The sequence below is a fragment of the Danio aesculapii genome, chromosome 10 (genome assembly GCF_903798145.1).
Source record: "Danio aesculapii chromosome 10, fDanAes4.1, whole genome shotgun sequence".
In the NCBI taxonomy this organism is placed as follows: domain Eukaryota; kingdom Metazoa; phylum Chordata; class Actinopteri; order Cypriniformes; family Danionidae; genus Danio; species Danio aesculapii.
In genome coordinates, this window is record NC_079444.1 from 9,201,896 (window position 1) to 9,221,895 (window position 20,000).

The 20,000-nt window shown below is 36.6% G+C and overlaps 2 protein-coding genes across 3 annotated transcripts in view; one reads left to right on the forward strand and one right to left on the reverse strand.

Annotated features, from left to right (window-relative positions):
- apba1b (amyloid beta (A4) precursor protein-binding, family A, member 1b) overlaps positions 1-9,888 on the forward strand; it is a 24,364-nt gene extending 14,476 nt beyond the window's left edge. For both annotated transcript variants that reach the window (XM_056467548.1, XM_056467549.1), the window contains exons 7-12: positions 1,248-1,451; positions 1,533-1,712; positions 4,580-4,792; positions 6,819-6,938; positions 7,006-7,146; positions 9,493-9,888. In XM_056467548.1, coding sequence (XP_056323523.1) covers positions 1,248-1,451; positions 1,533-1,712; positions 4,580-4,792; positions 6,819-6,938; positions 7,006-7,146; positions 9,493-9,564 — 930 coding nt within the window. In that variant the 3' untranslated portion in view covers positions 9,565-9,888. The remainder of the gene's footprint in view (positions 1-1,247; positions 1,452-1,532; positions 1,713-4,579; positions 4,793-6,818; positions 6,939-7,005; positions 7,147-9,492) is intronic.
- Positions 9,889-10,513: 625 nt separating this feature from the next.
- tjp2a (tight junction protein 2a (zona occludens 2)) overlaps positions 10,514-20,000 on the reverse strand; it is a 56,381-nt gene continuing 46,894 nt past the window's right edge. The window contains exons 17-24 of the mRNA XM_056466562.1: positions 19,848-19,927; positions 19,559-19,769; positions 19,369-19,469; positions 17,396-17,617; positions 15,724-15,825; positions 15,264-15,542; positions 14,588-14,670; positions 10,514-11,641 (exon numbers count right to left, since the gene is read on the reverse strand). Coding sequence (XP_056322537.1) covers positions 11,473-11,641; positions 14,588-14,670; positions 15,264-15,542; positions 15,724-15,825; positions 17,396-17,617; positions 19,369-19,469; positions 19,559-19,769; positions 19,848-19,927 — 1,247 coding nt within the window. The 3' untranslated portion in view covers positions 10,514-11,472. The remainder of the gene's footprint in view (positions 11,642-14,587; positions 14,671-15,263; positions 15,543-15,723; positions 15,826-17,395; positions 17,618-19,368; positions 19,470-19,558; positions 19,770-19,847; positions 19,928-20,000) is intronic.

Here is a 20,000-nt window from a genome sequence, read left to right on the forward strand (position 1 = left end):
CAAATACACTACAGTTAATTTAGTTTATATAATTCACCTGTAGCGCATGTCTTCGGACTGTGGGGGAAACCGGAGCACCGGGAGGAAACTCACGCCAACACTAGGAGAATATTCAAACTCCACACAGAAATGACAACTGGCCCAACTGGATCTTGAACCAGCAACCTTCTTGCTGTGAGGCGATCGTACTACCCACTGCACCACCATGACGCCTAACTCTGAATTTAGTAAAAAGTAAAAATACACTAATAATACATTTTGTACACATAGTGATCTAACTCCTTTTTTTCTAAGACAAGCATGTTAAACTACAATTTATTTATATATTTATACTGCATTCAATTAAAAATGTCAGAAGGATTTAATGAAGAAATAATTCTGTTATATAATAAAATAAAAGTATATAAAATCTGTAAAATATAATAAAATAAAATAAAATAAAATAAAATAAAAAATTATTTTGTTTTAGAAATATTATTTCTTCTTCTCAACAAACATGTTTTCCTTTTTTCTCATTACTAACATGCAGTATTTAAGGAATGAGGAAATAATTTCTACATTTTCATGATTTAAATAATATATAATTTAAAAAAAATGCTCAACCTCAATTAAATAAAATAAAATAATTATAATTATAATTAAAATTATTAAAGGTTAGGTTCTAAGCCAAAATGTACAATATTTGTGAATTAACATTTATTAATATCTGTAAAAATATGAAGCAGATTTTGTCATTTAAGTTTAAAATAAAAGTTCACCCCAAAATGAAAATGACCTCATCATTTACTCTACATCAGGAATCACCAAACTTGTTCCTGGAGACTTGTTCCTGCAGATTTTAGCTCCAACCCTATTTAAACACACCTGAAGAAGCTAATCAAGGTCTTGTGGTTTTTAAACCTTTTTAAACACGCACACACACAAATGACTGGAATTCAATGGTTACCAGCTACCAGCATTGTTCAAAATATCTTCTTTTGTCTTCAACAGAAGAAAGAAACTCAAATAGATGTTGGAACATTTTGGAACTATTCTTTTAAAATGTGTATGCAGAATGATATAAAAACATTAAAAGCAATCTAAAACAAAGATGAATACTAAAAACTTGTGTTTTAATTTGACTTTTCCTGTGTATTCAGAATGGGAACTTCTCGTTTGTAGTTTCAATTTGTAGTTCAGGAAATAACCTACAGTAAATTTGATTAAATGTTCCCAAAAAAACTCACTTATCTTCCTGGTGTTGACAGGACACCATGATGGACCATCCGCTGAGGACCATCTCGTACATCGCAGACATCGGGAACATGGTTGTGCTGATGGCTCGCAGAAAGATGATCCGCTCTCAAAGCGCACAGGAAAACTTGGACACCGCCGAGACACAACACACAAACCCGGCTCGAGACGACCGGCGCCAGTACAAGATGATCTGCCATGTCTTCGAGTCAGAAGATGTGAGTGACTCCATGTCCTTTCTGCAAAGCTGCAAACTCTTGGTGTTTGTTTGAAATATTGTGGTTCTTTTGGTCCGCCAGGTTCAGCTGATCGCTCAGTCCATCGGCCAGGCCTTCAGTGTGGCATATCAGGAGTTTCTGAGGGCCAATGGCATCGATCCAGAAGACCTGAGCCAGAGAGAGTACAGTGACCTGCTCAACACTCAGGACATGTACAATGACGACCTCATTCACTTCTCCAAGTCTGAAAACTGCAGAGATGTAAGTTCACCACCGGCTGTCCTCAAACACAACCGTAGGAATTTGTTCAAAGCTCACACTTGAATGGAAGAAGGTGACTGGAGCCTGTGAAAGTTTAAACACTTTCAAGAGTTCTCACTTAGCTGAGCATTGATAATAGAGCTTGTTTGGCATGCTGTCCCGGCAGAGAGCCCTTAGCTTATAAGATCCTCGAGCCCTGGGCTTCCTCCCGTTAGCAGGGTGAGAGGGGAGTTTGAGCTCAGGTAGTTCTCCATGAACTCCCCTGACTTATTTCTGGCTAATGACAGACATACGGATGGCTAAGGAGAGATATACACCTTACTAAGAGCTTGACTATGATGCCAATTTGGTATTTTCAATTTACTTAGGTCACGTGTTTTTGGACTGTGGGAAGAACCCGGGAAAAACCCACGTGAAACTCAGCACAGAAATGTCGACTGGTTCAGTAGTGACTTTAACCAGTGATTTTCTTGCTGTGAGTCAACAGTGCTAATCACTGTGCCGCTGTGTCACCCAATCTAGAAAGGAGGGGGAGTAGACGTGGGAGGGGGGGTATTTCTTCAAGGGAAAGATATTGAAGTAAGAAGTTCTGGTTATTTATAGGGAGCTAGGAATCATGTGATTGGAGAATCATGTGTTAGCTAATGCAAGACTAGCCATGAACAATCATAAGCACGTGACTCTGGCGAAATTAATTTATAAAAAAACTTCACTTAGTCATAACATAACCACAAATTATATGGGCACAGAGTGTCTCTGCTGGGTCTTAAAAAGTTTTAATGTTGGTGCAATAGCCTAGTGGTTAGCGTGCTGACATATGGTGCAGTAGCACTTCAGGGTGTCCTGAGTTTGAATCCTGGCTCGAGAACATTTCCTGACCCTACCTTGAATGACGTGAGACACAATCTCTCTCTGTGATTGTTGCTAATTTAGGATTAATCTACCAATAAAACATTTAATCCGCAGGCCACATGTGTTTTGAACTGTGGGTTATGAATTGTTTTTTTTATCTAGGCCAATCCTTTTTTTTTTTAAGATTTATTTTTGGCCTTTATTAGATAGGACAGTATTTAGACAGGAAGCGAAGTTGGGGATCCCAAGCCGGGATTCGAACTCAGGACACCCTAACGTGCTACTGCACCATATGTCGACGCGCTAACCACTAGGCTATTGGGCCGACAGGCCAATCCTTTTAAGCATTTAACCCTATATAAGTCTAAAATTTAATTCTTGATAGTCTTCAAAATTTTTTGATGGTGTTAAATTTTACTTGGTGAAACCTCTAGAAACCCTGGGGTGGTCTTGTTTGTGGTCACAAACGACTAAACTAAAACCTGAATCAAAACCAAACACAAAATGTCCCAGGCCTGGCTCTCTCTCCTTTTCCACGGTCGTCACTCTACTTTTTATCTTTCTAGAGCTCCTCTGCATAGGACTTGATACCTTTGTGTTGTACAGGTGATGCTCATTAAAGGGATAGTTCACTCAAAACTGAAACTTCTGTCATTACGTTTACTCACCCTTCACTTGTTCCAAACCTGCTTTACTTTCTTTATTCTGTTGAATGCAAAAGCAAATATTTTGAAGAAAGCTGGAAACCTGTAACCATTGACTTGCATAGTTTTTCTTTCTATGGATGTCAATGGTTGCAGGTTTTCAGCTGTCTTCAAAATATCTGCTTTTGCATTCAACAGAATTAAGAACTTAAAAAGGTTTGGAACCACTTGAGGGTGAGTAAATAGTGAGTAAATCAAAGATTTTTAGGTGAAATGTACCTTTAACATTTGTGCCACTGGCCTAGCTCCACTCCCAATGGCTTTCGACAATCGCTGCAACAACCCAAAAGAACTTTATGCATTGTGCCCTTTCAACAACATTAAATGTGGGATTAATGTAGCTAGATTGGTAGAAAGTTGTATTATAGTGCTGCTGTGATCCCTGACAACATGGTAAACTGTGAACCATGTTAATAGGAAAAATTGTTGAGAAGGCATATACCTTACCTGATATATTTCAGGTGTGTATTTCTTTTAATTTTGATGATTATGATGACAACTAATGAAAACCCCAAATTCAGTATCTCAGAATATTAAAATATTATTCAAGACCAATACAAAGAAAGGATTTTTAGAAATCTTGGCTAATTGAAAAGTGTAAACATGAAAAGTATGAGCATGCACAGCTCTCAATACTTAATTAGGGCTCTTTTTACCTAAATTACTGCAGTAATGCGGTGTGGCATGGAGTTGATCAGTCTGTGGCACTGCTCAGGTGTTATAAGAGTCTACGTTTCACTGATAGTAGCCTCCAGCTCTTCTGCATTGCTGGGTCTGGCATATCGCACCTTCCTTTTCAAAACAGAAAATAGATTTTCTATGCAGCAGGAAGCATGAAGTGAGAGGGGGTTGTATGTGGAGGGGTGGAAGTTAGGATGATTCTAGGGCCCTACATTATTTTGGGGACCCCAGAGTTACTATTAGGGCGGCCCAACTTCCAACTCCCCCCACCCCATATAGATATATGATGACTTACTTTCATGACAAGTTCATTTGAAAATATACATTAGTCAGTTATGTTGACATGTTGACAAAAACATCAGGGTAATGTGGTGCAAATATAGCCATCATTTTTCTAACTTGACATAACTAATACATATTTTAAATATAACAAGAATATTGGCTGACATTCCAGTAGATTTTTGTCAATTTAAAATGAATTTAGCCATAGACAGAGTGGTTTACTTCTAGAATGATCGAATACCAGTGACTTCCATAGTATCTTTCCCCCGTTTTAAGGGAGTCAATGGTGACCATCGACTGTTCTAATACAAGCATGTCCTGTGAGCGCTGCCTCTCTGTTTGTATCAGGTGTACATCGAGAAGCAGAAGGGGGAGATTCTGGGTGTGGTGATTGTGGAGTCTGGCTGGGGCTCCATCCTGCCCACCGTTATCATCGCCAGCCTAATGCATGGTGGACCCGCAGCCAAATCCGGAAGACTTAACATCGGAGATCAAATCATGACCGTCAACGGCACCAGTCTGGTCGGACTGCCGCTCTCCACCTGCCAGAGCATCATTAAAGTATGACTCGCTTCTATTGCTATAGCTTTTTATTTAATTATTATTTATTTTAGCTTTTAAATTTCTTTTGACATTTTTAGCTTTTAAGGGCATCCGCCACATAAAACATATGAGTATTTGGCGGTTCATTCCACAGTGGCGACCCCGGATAAATCAGGGACTAAGCCGAAGTAAAGTGAGTGAGTTTTTAACTCAAGGGATATGATGTAGTATAGAAGTGTATTATAACATACAATATAGACAAATGTTTCTTAAAATAGTACATTAAATTTAAATTATTTTTTCTTTAATATCTTTACTCACCCTAATGTTTTTTAAATCCCCAGAGACCTTCGTTCTTCTTCAAAATATAAATTAACATATTTTAGATGAAATCCAGGAGCTCTCTTATCCTCCATAGACAGCAATGATAGAAACATTCAAAGTCCAGAAATGGAACCAAAAACATTGTCAAAACATTCAATGTGACTTCAGGTGTTCAACTGTAATCATACAATGCTCTGGGAACACTTTTGTGTGCCACAAAAAAAAGAGCATTTTTTAGATATTCTTGGTTTCTTTTCTGGACATTGAAGGCTTCGAGGCTGTTGCTGTCTATGGCGGATGAGCGAGTTCTTGGATTTCATCTAAAATATCACAATTTGTGTTCTGAAAATGAACGAAAGTCTCGGGGTTTGAAAAAACATGAGTAATTAAAGAGAATTTTCATTTTTGGGTGAACTAACGCTTTAAGATTGTGTTTGAATGATGAACAATTACTGTATCACCAGTTGTGAAAGCCATCCACACTAGCAGTAAGGAAAATGTGTGATTTACATTTTCAACACTATGGAAATCAGGTGAACATTGTTTATTCTACGTATCTATATAAAAGTCACACTGATTTGGTTTGTCATGCAAGCACTCACACCACAAATAAGGCAGGACAGGTCTGGAAATGTTATATGAGCGTATTGACTTGTAGTGGTATGGATTGAGCCCATCAAGCTTCTTTATTTTATCAGCACTTGGTTTCCTCTTTTGGCATAGCTGATGGTAAGCAATCTTGCACTTGGTTCATTCAGATTGAGTTATTTGTACAGATCCGTCCACAAAACAAACACTTTATTCTTATTATGTCTATACATTTCGTTTGCAATAATTTTATCTTAATATTAATGTATGTTTTGTTTGTCAGTTATCTATAAACAAAAATAACGAATAACATTTGAGGTGAAGTGCTTCAAAACATGTCCGCTATATGTGCCAAAACACGAATTGCTATGAAATTGTGTTGGTTTGTTAAATATAATAATAATCTAGTCAAGGTTGTCGTGAACTATGCCACATTACACAAGAAGAAACAATTGAATCCTGTGTCACTACGCCCATTTCCCCACGACACGGTTTGTGTGATCTGACCGGGGTTTAAGTCTCCCAATGTTCTCAAAATACTCAAATATTTATATATATGAGGATATTTCAATTTATTTAAAGGATAACCTCTTGAGATGCAACATCTCATTTTCGAAAGGTCCCATAAAAACAGGACAAAAACAGAACAAAACAAAACGAAAAAAAAAAAAAACGAAAGAAAAAAATAACACAATTACAACACAGAAGCTCTTCCAAGCCACAATTTGTATTTTTATTTTGACAATAAAATGTGATACATTGTTTTTTTAGGCACAACCAACGACTTTAAATAATTAGTTTGGTATTTTTCTCCTGCAGTGCTTCATGGGATTGTTGCTCTTTCTCTCATTAATGCTGTTCAACTAGCTTCATATCAAAGTTTGTAATACCGTGATTTTCCGTATAGTTGGTCAGTTTAAATATTGTATTATAACATTTTAAAATACATTTAAAAAACACTTTCAGTAAAATAAACGACATTAAAACAAATACTGAAAAAAGAAAGTAGTAAGTGAACACGAGTCTTGAACAAGGGTGAAAGATATTGCAATGTGAATAAATGTACTGCACTTACCAACAGAAAGCACAGGCCTCACAACAATGATCTATCATTCATATTTTCTGGATTCAGGGTCTCAAGTCTCAATCCAGGATAAAGATGAACATCGTCAGGTGTCCTCCTGTGACCATGGTGCTCATTCGCAGACCCGACCTCCGCTATCAGCTGGGCTTCAGTGTTCAGAATGGCATTGTAGGTATTTGACACCTCAGACGTGTGTTGTCAGCTTATGTGGGATGTTTATGAGTTTTGTTGTCAGATCTGCAGCCTCATGCGAGGAGGGATTGCGGAGAGAGGAGGCGTTCGCGTCGGTCATCGGATCATCGAGATCAATGGTCAGAGTGTCGTGGCCACACCGCACGAGAAGATCGTCCACATCCTGTCAAATGCTGTCGGAGAGGTAATCAATGTAGTAGTGTAGTGTTATGAAGAGTGAACTCGGATTACTGTTGGTGAATCAGTTTTTTTTTAGATGCTCACCCTGAAATCATAATAGACAGTTATTGTTTATGCTATCGGCCATTTCGTGAAAGAGGAGGAGCTACTCAGTGTGTCTTGCCCTGTCATCATGTTTTAGTTGAAATTACGTCACACCAAGGTTGTTTTAGTAAAAAAGACTAAAACTAAAACTACACTACCTGACAAAAGTCTTGTCATTGATCTCAGTTGTACGGACAACAAACAATAACTTGACTTCTAGTTGATAACTTGGAAAAGTGGCAGAAGGTAGATTTTTCCCATGAATCATCCCAACTGCATCCCAATTATCACAAATACTGCAGAAGACCTATTGGAACCTGCATGGACCCAGGATTCTCAAAGAAATTAGTCAAGTTTGGTGAAGGAAAAATCATGGTTTGGGGTTACATTCCGTATGGGGGCGTGCGAGAGAGCTGCAGTGTGGATGGCAACATTAACAGCCTGAAGTATCAAGACATTTGTGCTGCACATTACATTACAAACCACAGGAGAGGGCAAATTCTTCATCAGTATAGCGCTCCTTCTCATACTTCAGCCTCCACATCAAAGTTCCTGAAAGGAATGAAGGTCAAGGTGTTCCGGGATTGGCCAGCCCAGTCACCAGAAATGAACATTATTGAGCATGTCTGGGGCAAGATGGAGGAGGAGGCGAAGAGAGTGAGAAGGAGTGGAAAAAGTCACCAGATCACAAATGTAATCCGGAGCTAATCCATGTACTGTTTTGTAGGTTAAAAACAGAGTCTTAAAATCAATGCGTGACTGAACAGGCATCTTTTCTTCATTTCCAAAAAAAGTCAACGAGGCATGTTTTACTTATCCTACTAAAAGTACAAATTTTAAAACTAAATGTGTTCACAAAATAAAACTAAATAAAACTAAACCATTAGCGAAACAAACTAAAACGTACAGCAGATTTTAAAAAAAGCATCGAAATAAAAACCAATGTAAAATGTATAAAAACTAACGCTTTAGTTTTTAGTGTAAACACAAGCAAATGTTTATTTTCTGGCCTGTTCAGTGTTGTTGACATGTTGTGGACAAGTGAAGTACACTGTAAAAAAGGCTGGGAACAGCACAGAATTCCCACATGTTGACCCAACACAAATCGACTAAGTTAACTTAATTATTTTTTTACCAACTTAAGTGGATTGAACATAAAACGGATAAGTTGTCCCAAAAACATAAGAATTGTTTTCGACACATCTTAAATACTGTGACTTGCAAATGAATTCATAGCCTGTGAACTTTTTCCACATTATCTCACATTATTTATCACACAATTACATAGTAACATTACATACTTACATTATGACCACAAACGTAAATATATTTGATTGGAATGTTATGTGAAAGACCAACACAAAGTGGCATATAGTTGTGAAGTAGAAAGAAAATTATACATGAGTGGCTTCCGTCTGGACACTGTACCATACAGGCCTGATTGGTGGATTGCTGCACAGATGGTTGTCCTTCTGTAAGGTTCTCCTCTCTCCACAGAAGAATGCTGGAGCTCAAACAGAGTGACCATTGAGTTATTGATCACCTCCCTGACTAAGGCCCTTCTCCCCGATCACTCAGCTTAGATGGCCGGCCAGCTCTAGGAAGAGTCCTGGTGGCTCCAAACATCTTCCACTTAAGGATGATGGAGGCCACTGTGCTCATTGGAAGTTTCAGAGCAGCAGAAGTTTTTCTGTAACCTTCCCCAGCCTTGTTCCTGGAGACAATCTTGTCTCGGAGGTCTACTGACAAATCCTTTGTCTTCATGCTTGGTTTGTGCTTTGACATGCACTGTCAACCCTGGAACCTTATATAGACAGGTGTATGCCTTTTCAAATCATGTCCAATCAACTGAATTGACCACAGGTGAACTCCAATTAAGCTGCTGAAACATCTCAAGAATGATCAGTGGAAACAGATTGTACCTGAGCCCAGTTTAGAGCTTCATGGCAAAGGCTGAGAATACTGATGTACATTTGATTTTTCAGGGGTTTTTTTGGGAACAATTTAAAAAAAATAATTTTTACATTGTCATTATGAGGTATTGTGTGTAGATTTGTGAGGATTTCGGAATAAGGCTGTAACATAAAAATGTGGAAAAGGTGAAGCGCTATGAATACTTTCTGGATGCACTATAGAAGGCAGAATATAGAAGCTTATTTTTGCACTGTATGACCTTGATGTTAGCATGTTAAGATAGCATCTTAAAACTAATATACAGCAATAGAATGTGAATATATCAATGATGCGAATACATTTTTGTGTTTAGATCCATATGAAGACGATGCCGGCAGCCATGTACCGCCTGCTCACAGCCCAGGAACAGCCTGTCTACATCTGAACCGTCTACCTGATCCAGAGTTGTTATTATTTATTGAGATATTAATATAACTGTTTACATATTTATTTAACTGGATGTACGTATTTATTATTCCATTATTAGTGCATAAAGCAAATCCATTCCAGCCACATGTGACCTGCCTTAATCTCTATGGGTCTGCGATGATCTCATCATTTCACCGGCATCAGTTCAACGCATTCAGACGTACCAAAGAGACACGAATGATGACATAGACCTACATTACCAGAGATCAACGGCATTGACATTAGTGTAACTGATAACATGTGCATCTGCTGTCATAATTCAAAGTAAAGGAATCAATGAATGAAATATTTACGTTGTTTTTTTTTCTGTCGAATGGTCCAGGGGCATAGCGGACATTATAAAAGTGTGGAGGACAGCTGTATGAGATCCAAAACTTTGCATTCATATAGTTATTAATCACCTGTTTCTAAAATGGACGCCCCTGGGTTCTACCAAAGACTATAGAATACACAAAACATGTCACTCATATCTTTTTGAATGGGGAAAAGTGTAACAGTCAATATGGTGAATAAAGCCCCAACTACTAGTATAGGAGCAAATTATTGATCGCTATGTGGCGAATAAAACCCACCTTCTAGTAGAGTCAATCATCGATTGCTACAGACTGACGATACTCCAGGGGAGGGGCACGGACCAGATAGGAGTTTCTGCAGATTTTGTGTGATTTGGATGCTTAGAAATGAAACTAAAGAGACAGTTGTTGTTTAATTTGATTGGTGATCCCTAATATGAAATTCAGTGGTAAGCTTGACAAGCAGTTTTGGAGAATTTGATGTTTCCTCATTCAGACAGAATGCCTGAGCATACTGCCCGAGAGGTGTTTCAAAGAGGGTCGTCGAGTGAAATGACTGGTCTTAAAGGGACTTTGGTTCTACCATACAATAATGACACTGGCAATAACAACTTCAGACAAATATTAAAATTCTGGTTTATTTATTGTCTTTTAAAATTGAAAAATCCCCAAAATCGGTTTTATAAGTGGTTACAGCCCAAAGCACTGATCATAGACACAATCCTGAAGTGTGAACATTACACATTAGTCCTCAACAATAGAAAAACTGATCCAACATTTATCATAAATCAGTTTTCACCATAATACAGCAGCAAACTTGAAAGCATCTGCTAGACTGACAGACAGTATTTGATCAATGGCATTAAGGCACTCCAGCTAATTTAACCCACTTTCAGTTTTATGCATGGTGAATTTGAGTGTTGTGAATGAGGAAAGTGTGGAAGACTTTAAAATAATGGTCCATTACTTAATTTATTTACTAACATGAATAAACAATTAGTTATACATTTATTGTTTTTTATTCATCTTTGTTAATGTAAAAGTTAAATGACTAGTTTCATTAGTTCATATTAACTCACTTTGCATTACCTAACATTAAAAAGCACAACTCTGGATGTTAATAATACATTAGTTAATGTTGAACTATGATTAATAAATGCTTTACAAGATTATTCATACTTAGTTAATGTTAGTAAATACATTAACTAACGGACCATTATACTAAAGTGTTACCGGAAAGTGTAACGTTCACTCCATGTAGATCATCCGTCAGAAACACAAAGATGGCATTATGGGTGAAATACTAAAAAATATACATAGTTGAAAGAAAAACACAATGAGCAGACATGAAATAAACACTGAGATTTCATAGAAAAACAATGTAGGTATAAAAAGATGCTGTGTTTGTATATGACATGTTTATACTGCATTTCCCATCTGCCTCGGCTGTGGTTCCAGTCCCTCTGACTCGTCTTATAAAGCATGCAAATGGAGCATTTCTCAGACTCGGGAGATGTGAGCGTGTGTGTGTGTGGTGTTGTATCTCTGCTGGTCTAGTATGTATTTGTATGTTAGAGCTCTGTGTCATTGTATTTCTGTGTGCTGTAATATCCTCTGCGGGTCTGGTCTGCCAGCTGGTGGCGATACTCCTCTTCATCATCATCATCGTGGCGGTAGTGCGAGCGGCTCTCTGAATACATCGCTTTGGAGGAGCTCTGGGACTCTGAGTTTGAGCTGGAGCTGAACAAAAAAGGAAAAAACAACAACGACACATCAACAGTGTTAGTCAATAAAATAAAATGAATTAACCCTTGTGTGCTGTTGGGGATGTTTTCACCCACTCTGGGGTGATTTTGAGTATTTATTTGGCCACAACTTTCCCTGCGAGTCAGCAAATGGAATGATTTTTAGTGACAAATCATATCTTGACATTTTTAGAAAAATAATATAAAATAAATAAATAAATAAAATAAAATAAATAAATAAAATCAACAATACACTTTAGGCAAATTTACTACACTTTCGATATGTTGGTGGCTGTTTTTGCTCCATTGACTTTTATTATGATTACATTTTTTGATTGCAAAGCTAAGACACCATATAATCATGATTCTTGATTGTTGCTTGTTTTCCTTGTTGGGAAGAGGTAAAATCTTTCATTTTTACTGTTGGTCATCGGTTGCAGTGCAAAAAAAGCTTCTATATTCTGCCTTCTACAGTGCATCCGGAAAGTATTCATAGCACTTCACCTTTTTCACCTTTTTTTAATGTTACAGCCTTATTCCAAAATGTATTAAATTAATTTACCACTGACTAATCTTAAATATAAATGGTTTGGAAATGATGCAATACTTAATTTAGTAATGAAAAATCAATCACTCACAAATTATAAAAATACAATTATTAAGCACATTATACATGTGCTTTTAAGTCAAGAATAGAGCACTAACTAACGTCTATTATTGTAGAGTTAATGCTTAACAAATAATGATTTCACTATATGCTAATGCTTAATAAATGATTCATAGTGTGTTGTTATTATAAAGTGTTACCAAGATTTTTTGAAAATGTTGCAAATTTATATAAAAAAAAATAAATTAATAAAATAAAATAAAAAAATCACATGTACAGAAGTATTCACAGCCTTTGCTCAATACTTTGTTGATGCACCTTTGGCAGCAATTACAGCCTCAAGTCTTTTTGAATATGATGTCACAAGCTTGGCACACCTGTCTTTGGGAGTTTTTGCCCATTCCTCTGCTGCAAGTACCTCAAGCTCTATCAGGTTGGGTGGGAAGTGACTGTGTATAGCCATTTTCAGATCTCTCCAGAGATGTTCAATAGGATTTGGTTCTGGGCTCTGGCTGGGCCACTCAAGGACATTCACCGAGTTGTTGTGAAGCCACTCCGTTGATTTTTTGACGGTGTGGTTTGGGTCATTGTCCTGCTGGAAGATGAACTGTCGCCTCAGTCTGAGGTCAAGAGCACTCTAAAGCAGGTTTTCATTCAGGATGTCTCTGTACGTTGTTGCATTCATCTTTCCCTCTATCCTGACTAGTCTTCCAGTTCCTGCTGTTGAAAAACATCCCCACAGCATGATGCTGCCACCGCCATGCTTTACTGTAGGGATGGTATTAGCCTGGTTTTCTCCAAACGTAACGCCTGGGATTGACACCAAAGAGTTCAATTCTATTCTCATCAGACCAGAGAATTTTGTTTCTTATGGTCTGAGAATCCTTCAGATGCCTTTTGGCAAATTCCAGGTGGGGAGTGGCTTCCATCTGGGCACTCTACCATACAGGCCTGATTGGTGGATTGCTGCACAGATGGTTGTCCTTCTGTAAGGTTCTCCTCTCTCCACAGAAGAACACCGGAGCTCAGACAGATTGACCAGAGTTATTGATCACCTCCCTGACTAATGCTCTTCTCCCCTGATCACTCAGCTTAGATGGCCGGTGAGCTCTAGGAAGAGTCCTGGTGGTTCCAAACATCTTCCACTTAAGGATGATGGAGGCCACTGTGCTCATTGGAACTTTCAGAGCAGCAGAAATTTTTCTGCTACATTCCCCAGCCTTGTGCCTGGAGACAATCCTGTCTCGGAGGTCTACAAACAATTCCTTTGTGCTTTGACATGCACTGGGACCTGGGACCTTACACAGACAGGTGTATGCCTTTTCAAATCATGTCCAATCAACTGAATTGACCACAGGTGAACTCCAATTAAGCTGCTGGAACATCTCAAGAATGATCAGTGGAAACAGATTGTACCTGAGCCCAATTTAGAGCTTCACGGCAAAGGCTGAGAATACTGATGTACATTTGATTTTTCCGGTTTTTTATTTTTAAGAAATTTGCAACAATTTCAAAAAGTCTTTTTTCACATTGTAAAATTTTTTTTTATTAATTGGAATAAAGCTGGAACAAAGAATGTAGAATTTAAATTAAATTAAAATAAGCAGCTCAGCTCTCAGAAACATAGTAAACATAGTAAGTGTATTTATGCACACACACTATAATCGGCTGTTTTACTCCATAGAACTCCATATAAAAGCCAGAAACAGAAACCTATTCTAACCTCAGTTACAGATGTAACCCTGAAACCATAAAGAAGGGAACAGAGACATGTGGTAGTGACAAATTGGGGATTCTGCGACCAAGGTGACCAATCACTCGGAGTTGAAAGAAAATTGCACAATAAAAATCGGTGTGTGGAATCTGCATATGAGGCCACTCCTGTACATACTGTACAAATATTTCAGTGGCTTGTCTGCAGTTACTCAGGTGGTTGAAGAAGCTAACCTGGGGAATGGAGGTGTCAAGAAAGCACGATTTTGTTCTTGCCAATTCCCAAACTTCTGCTAGTTTCAGCCTGAAATGATATTGTCATCCCTGGGGAGTTCGCAGCTACTTCTGTGGCCATTAATGCAACATCAGTAGCTGTGCAAAAGTTGTATGCATCAACCTGAGACGAGAACTATCATCGTGCATGTCTGTCAGTGATCATCCAGGAATGGCCATTGATCTCATCCAAAGCACATGGACGAAATAACATTGATTAAGGTTAAAAACAATCCCGTTGACTGCTCTTTTAAGAGTAGAGCGCTGTTTGATTGGTCTTTTAAAAAGAATCCCCATTTTATAATCACAATTTAACAAAATCCCAATAGAATAAAAACACACACTTACCCAATTGGTTGTGGTCTGTTCTGGTTTGGCTTTGGCTTGTTAGGAACTGCATAAATATCTGGATGTTTCTGAGAGATTTCCAGCTGTTAACAAACAACAAAATATAAATTAAATGAATTTCAGGTCATATTACATACATATACACACACACACATACACGTACACATACAGAGCCTATAAAAATGTTTTTATTCCCTTGGAGGTGAAAATACACACAAGAACTAAAAAAAAATTTTTTACATGTAGAAAATGTATTATTTTGTATAAAACTAACATTTATTTAAATAATTTTATTTACATTAAAGTAAATATATTTAAATTGTATGTGTGTTCAAGTGAGTGGGTAAAAAAATTATACAATATGTATTTTTTCTAATTCCAATATATAAGTATTTAGCACATTTGCACAGTTTTTTAAAGAATTAGGTGTGTTAACAGTTAATAAAACAGTATGTTTGTGTTGTGGTTCATGGCCCTTTAAAGACAATTTGTACATAATATATGAATTATATATATATATTATTTTAAAAGTGTTTTAAAAATGTCCTTAAACATAATGTTATTCAAAATATATAAATATGTTTTCTTGTGATCTAGGACCGAACTTTAAAATTTCTTGTCAGTATTGGTGCGTTTTACTCAACGAGACATGCATCAGTGTGTGTAAGACACAAACCCGGGCTTGTTCGGCCTCCTGCAGCTCCAGCATACGTTTGGCTCTGGCCAGGTGGTCCATCTGCTCGAAGGCCTTCACCTTCCCCCTGAAGGTGCGGTTGGCAGGGTCGTCTGCTGGGTCGTTAGAAGGGGTGTCATCCACCGTTCTCGTATTGAAACTAGGCTTCTGAGCGACCGGGGGAGGAAGAGGTTTATTGCTGATGGGCGCATCACTGCTGATGGTGCTGCTGGAGCGCGAGTCAAAACTCCTGGAGTCTGCAGGACGGGAAGCAGAGCGCACCTGCAGGAATACCACAGTTCTCAGTCACTGGGGGTTAAGCTTAAAGTTTATTGCACACTGAATCTAAATTTTCATTCATATATTCTCACGTTAAAAAACTAATTCGGCCTCAAGTTTTGTTAGTCATATTGACACACTGCTTCTGAAACTTAGAAATACTTAGATTCATTTAGTAACTGACCTTTGGGGGTTCTGGGACAAATGATGGAGGGGGACTGGGGTCACGCTGCACGTCTCTGCCTGATGGTTTCTTTGAGCGCTCGTGGGGAACAGGCATGTGCCTCTGGGTGGGAGAAAACAACCATAAATAAAGCATTTATTCAATTTATTCATTCAAAAATATAAGAAGCAGACAACAACTTTAGTTTTAAAAAAATACAACACAAATAGTAAGACTAAGAAATAGAAGAAAGAAAGAAACTTAAATAGGTTTGGAACAAGGAAAACAAGTAAAATAAGTAATTTTCATTTTTGGGTGAACTATCCATTTAATGTCTTTATTTAAAAACACAAATACATTAAAGAGACATTACAAAAATCTAGATCTTTTTCTTTTTTCTAGATTTACTGTTTAAGGAGTGTTAACCATTTGAAATGTTGCATTGTTTTTAGTTGTGTATTAAAAAGCATGCATTTTACTACAAAACTGTCAATTTTCCACATCTTTTCGCAAATCTTTGGGACTGAATTTTGTTGATGCTGTTTTGAGCATGAATTTAATTTATTTGAGTTGGAATAATACTGGCAATTCTCAGATGTTTAATTTGTATAAAAAAAATGGAATAATAAATATAAATCAATTTATAATTATTATTTTAATAATTAGTGACATATTCAGAAAATTTTCAGAATTTTTTTTTTTTAAATGCTTCGTCGATATTGAAAAAAAAGTAGTTTTTCTCTCTTCTCAGTGTGTTTTATCTTAAATTATACATTTCAAATATTTTCTAAAATTTTTTCAATTTAACATAGCATAGTAAATCAATGGTAAAATCATTCAAAATATTTAATTTTTTTGGTCGCACTTTATATTAAGTGGCCTTACCTACTATGCACTTGCATCAAAAATAAACAATGCACTTAATGTGTTCATAATGCATTACAGGACACTTCTGGTGCCCTTGAGATGAGATACAGGTCGGGTTAGTTACAGGTTTGCTGGTATGGGTAGATTTATAGGTAAGTTAAGGTGTAAGGGATGCTCAACAGTGTAATTACAAGACATTTATCACAGGTGTAATTACATCCATGTATTTAATTAACCATAAGTACAATGTAAAAACATGTATTTACACAATAAGTACGTTGTAACAAATCATAAATTTCAGTGTAAGTACATATGAGTTAAAGCCACTTAATATCAAGTGGGACCATGTTTTTTCCTTCACTCGCTAATGAGCAGCTGCTGATCACATAAAAGAGCGTTATGTGGTAAAAAATTAGTATGACTCTACACAAACAAATCTTCAAGTTAAAAAAGATCTGCAATATGAAAACCACAAAGAGCTTCTGAATGTTTCATGATTTCATTTCATGTTTTAAATATTATGTGCCGGACAGCTGTTCAACAGGATTGTGCAGTTCACCAAGTGACCTGCAGGGAGCAGTGTCCACAAAGCTGCATCAAAGACTGTAAAAAAAAAAAAAAAGAGCTGCATCCACGAACACACTTTTCTTATCACTGAGACTTTATTGATACCGATACGGAAAACAGGATGAATGACTTTACTCATCTCAGATTTCCATAATCAAATGACTCAAGTTTTTCCTGGTAGGACATTTAGCGTCAGTCAAATTCCGGCCAGTGATAAAACAGGAGAGTATAGTAAGTGATAAGTAGTTTACACACTGACCTCCTCACTGACAGGCTCAGATGAGCGGCTGATGGCTGACATTGGCTGAGGCTCGTCAGTGGACTCGTCCAGCTCATTATCAGTGTATGCGCCGCCCTCGTCAGCAGTGTCCTCATAGTCGCTGGTCAGACGGCTGTCCATGCTCAGGTAATCTGCACTCATGGCCGACAGGTAGGACATACGGTCATCATGGAGGTCCAGATCCTCCTCTGAGCCATCCAGCTGAAACAAACACAACAATAATAAGAGGTCTGATAATGTGTCACTTTAAATATTACACGACATAAACATTTCTGTTATCTTGAGCTGGTCAGAAAGTTAGTAGTAAAGGTTTCAAAGCTTAAAGTATGGTGTTTAGTTTACACAAATATGCAAGTAGTTGTGCAAGCTGCAGATTTTATGGTCATGTGATAGACAGATGAGTATATATCAGACCCGTAGCCAGGGGGTTTGAGTGGTTCGAAAGACCCACCCCCTTTCTGACAAAGTCCAGAATTTGGCATCTATATAAGCTCATTTGTCCCATTTTTGACAGTGTGCCATCATAAATTGTGAAAATAACCAATAGAAGAAGGTTTTAAAAAGAATAACCAATAAAATAACCAATAAAAGAAGGCTTTAATTATTTAAATGGACAGATTCTTACTGAGGAAATATACAAGCCAGTTTGTCATTTGCCTATAGGCTACAGTTATTATAATGGATCATAATAAATTTGCATTTGAAAATAAGTATTTTTCATATTTCATTATTACATTATATATAAAACTGTAATAACTTACCATTTGAATGCACATTTGTAAATAAACATACATTTTGTAAACAAAAAAATAACATGATAAGCACTTTGATAAAAATGTAGGAAGTATTTTTGTTGCATCAAAAAGTGTGGTAATGATAACCATCCGACAAGCTAATTCAGCACAAAGTAGTGCTTAAAATGTCACTAAAATGTAGTATTTGAAACTCGAATAACTGTAAATAGGTCCCCTTCTTAGAAAAAAGAACCAGCCCTTTTAATAGGCTGGCTACGGGCCTGTATATGGTAATAGTCGTTTTATAACAACTTCAAATGATCCTAGCATTAAGAAAGAAAAATGTATACCTGCATGGGTTGTTGATTTATTATAAGATGTGATATATATAATAGTATATTTAGTGATATTTAATAAATATTAATAGTATATAGTGATTTTTTTTGTAAAATTTATAAGTATAATTTTTGACACAATGTAGCCTGATTTTTAACAATCAATCTAAAGTCTTTGCAAAAAAAAGTTATTTAAGTCATCTGGTGAAATTATATCTCAACATACAGTACACTACTGATCAAAAGTGTGGGGTCAGTTTTTTAGTTTTTTCATGTTTTTTTTTTTAAATATAATTATTCTGTTCATCAAGGTAACATTTATTAAATGTTAAAAAGGTAAAATTATTAAATATTTATTACAATTTTAAATAACTGCTATTTATTGTATGTAGTTTCAAATGAAGTTATTACTCCAGGCATTATTGCTTTTAATACTAGTACCATTAATAATAATAATAATATTAGAAATAATAATAATAATAATAATAATAATAATAATAATAATTAATATTAGAGTGATTTCTGAAGGATCGTGTGACTATGACGACTGGAGTAATGAGGCTGAAAATTCACCGTTAAAATCACTGGAGTAAAATATTAGATCAAATTATAAACTACTTTTGCTACTTTATAGTGCAATAATATTCCACAATTTTAATTTTTTTTTACAATTTGTACTGTATTTTTAATTAAATAAATGCAGCCTTGGTGAGCAGAAGAAGCTTATTTTAAAACATTAAAAAATCCCAAACTTTTACTGGTATATTATATTATATTATATTATATTATATTATATTATATTATATTATATTATATTATATGTCAAATTTTTCCAATATCGTGCAGCCCTATATTGTATTATGTATAACAGATGAATGCTTACCTTGCTTTCACAGACCCAGACAGCTTTATCTTGCTGTTCTCGTACGGCGTCTTTGAGGCTTCCAAACCAGGCATCATGAGAAGAGTTCAGATCAACAGTAGCTTAATAAGGAGACACAATTTTCACATTTAATCTTGAAGGTGTTAAATAAAATCTTGTTAAATAAAAAAAAAAAGGTCATCAGACTAACCGGTGAACAGATGCGCGTATGTCTTCCGCAGTTTGACTGCTTGTTCGTAAAGTTTGCGTGAGCTGCGGTTGGATCCTGGCAGCAGGCGGTTTCTCATGGTCTTTACCCCCTGCTTGCTGTCTGGGTTGAGGAAAATGACGATGGGATACCACTGAGTGTAATTGAGGGTGTCTACAGCCTTTGGAGTGACATCCAGCAGAGCATGGAGATCCTAGGAACAATAAAGATATATGGATTAATCTTTGTTCAATGAACAGGTTCAGATAAGTAATTGTGTTTTTTTTTTTACCTGTTCGATGATCTGACGAATGGTGTTTAGTCTCACAACGCCAGATGACTTTTCTGAGCCAGCGTCTTTTGGTTCCGTCTCTGTTAAAAGTAAGAAGAAAAAAAACACGCACAAATTAAACATCCCATCTATACCTACATGATCCAATCTGAA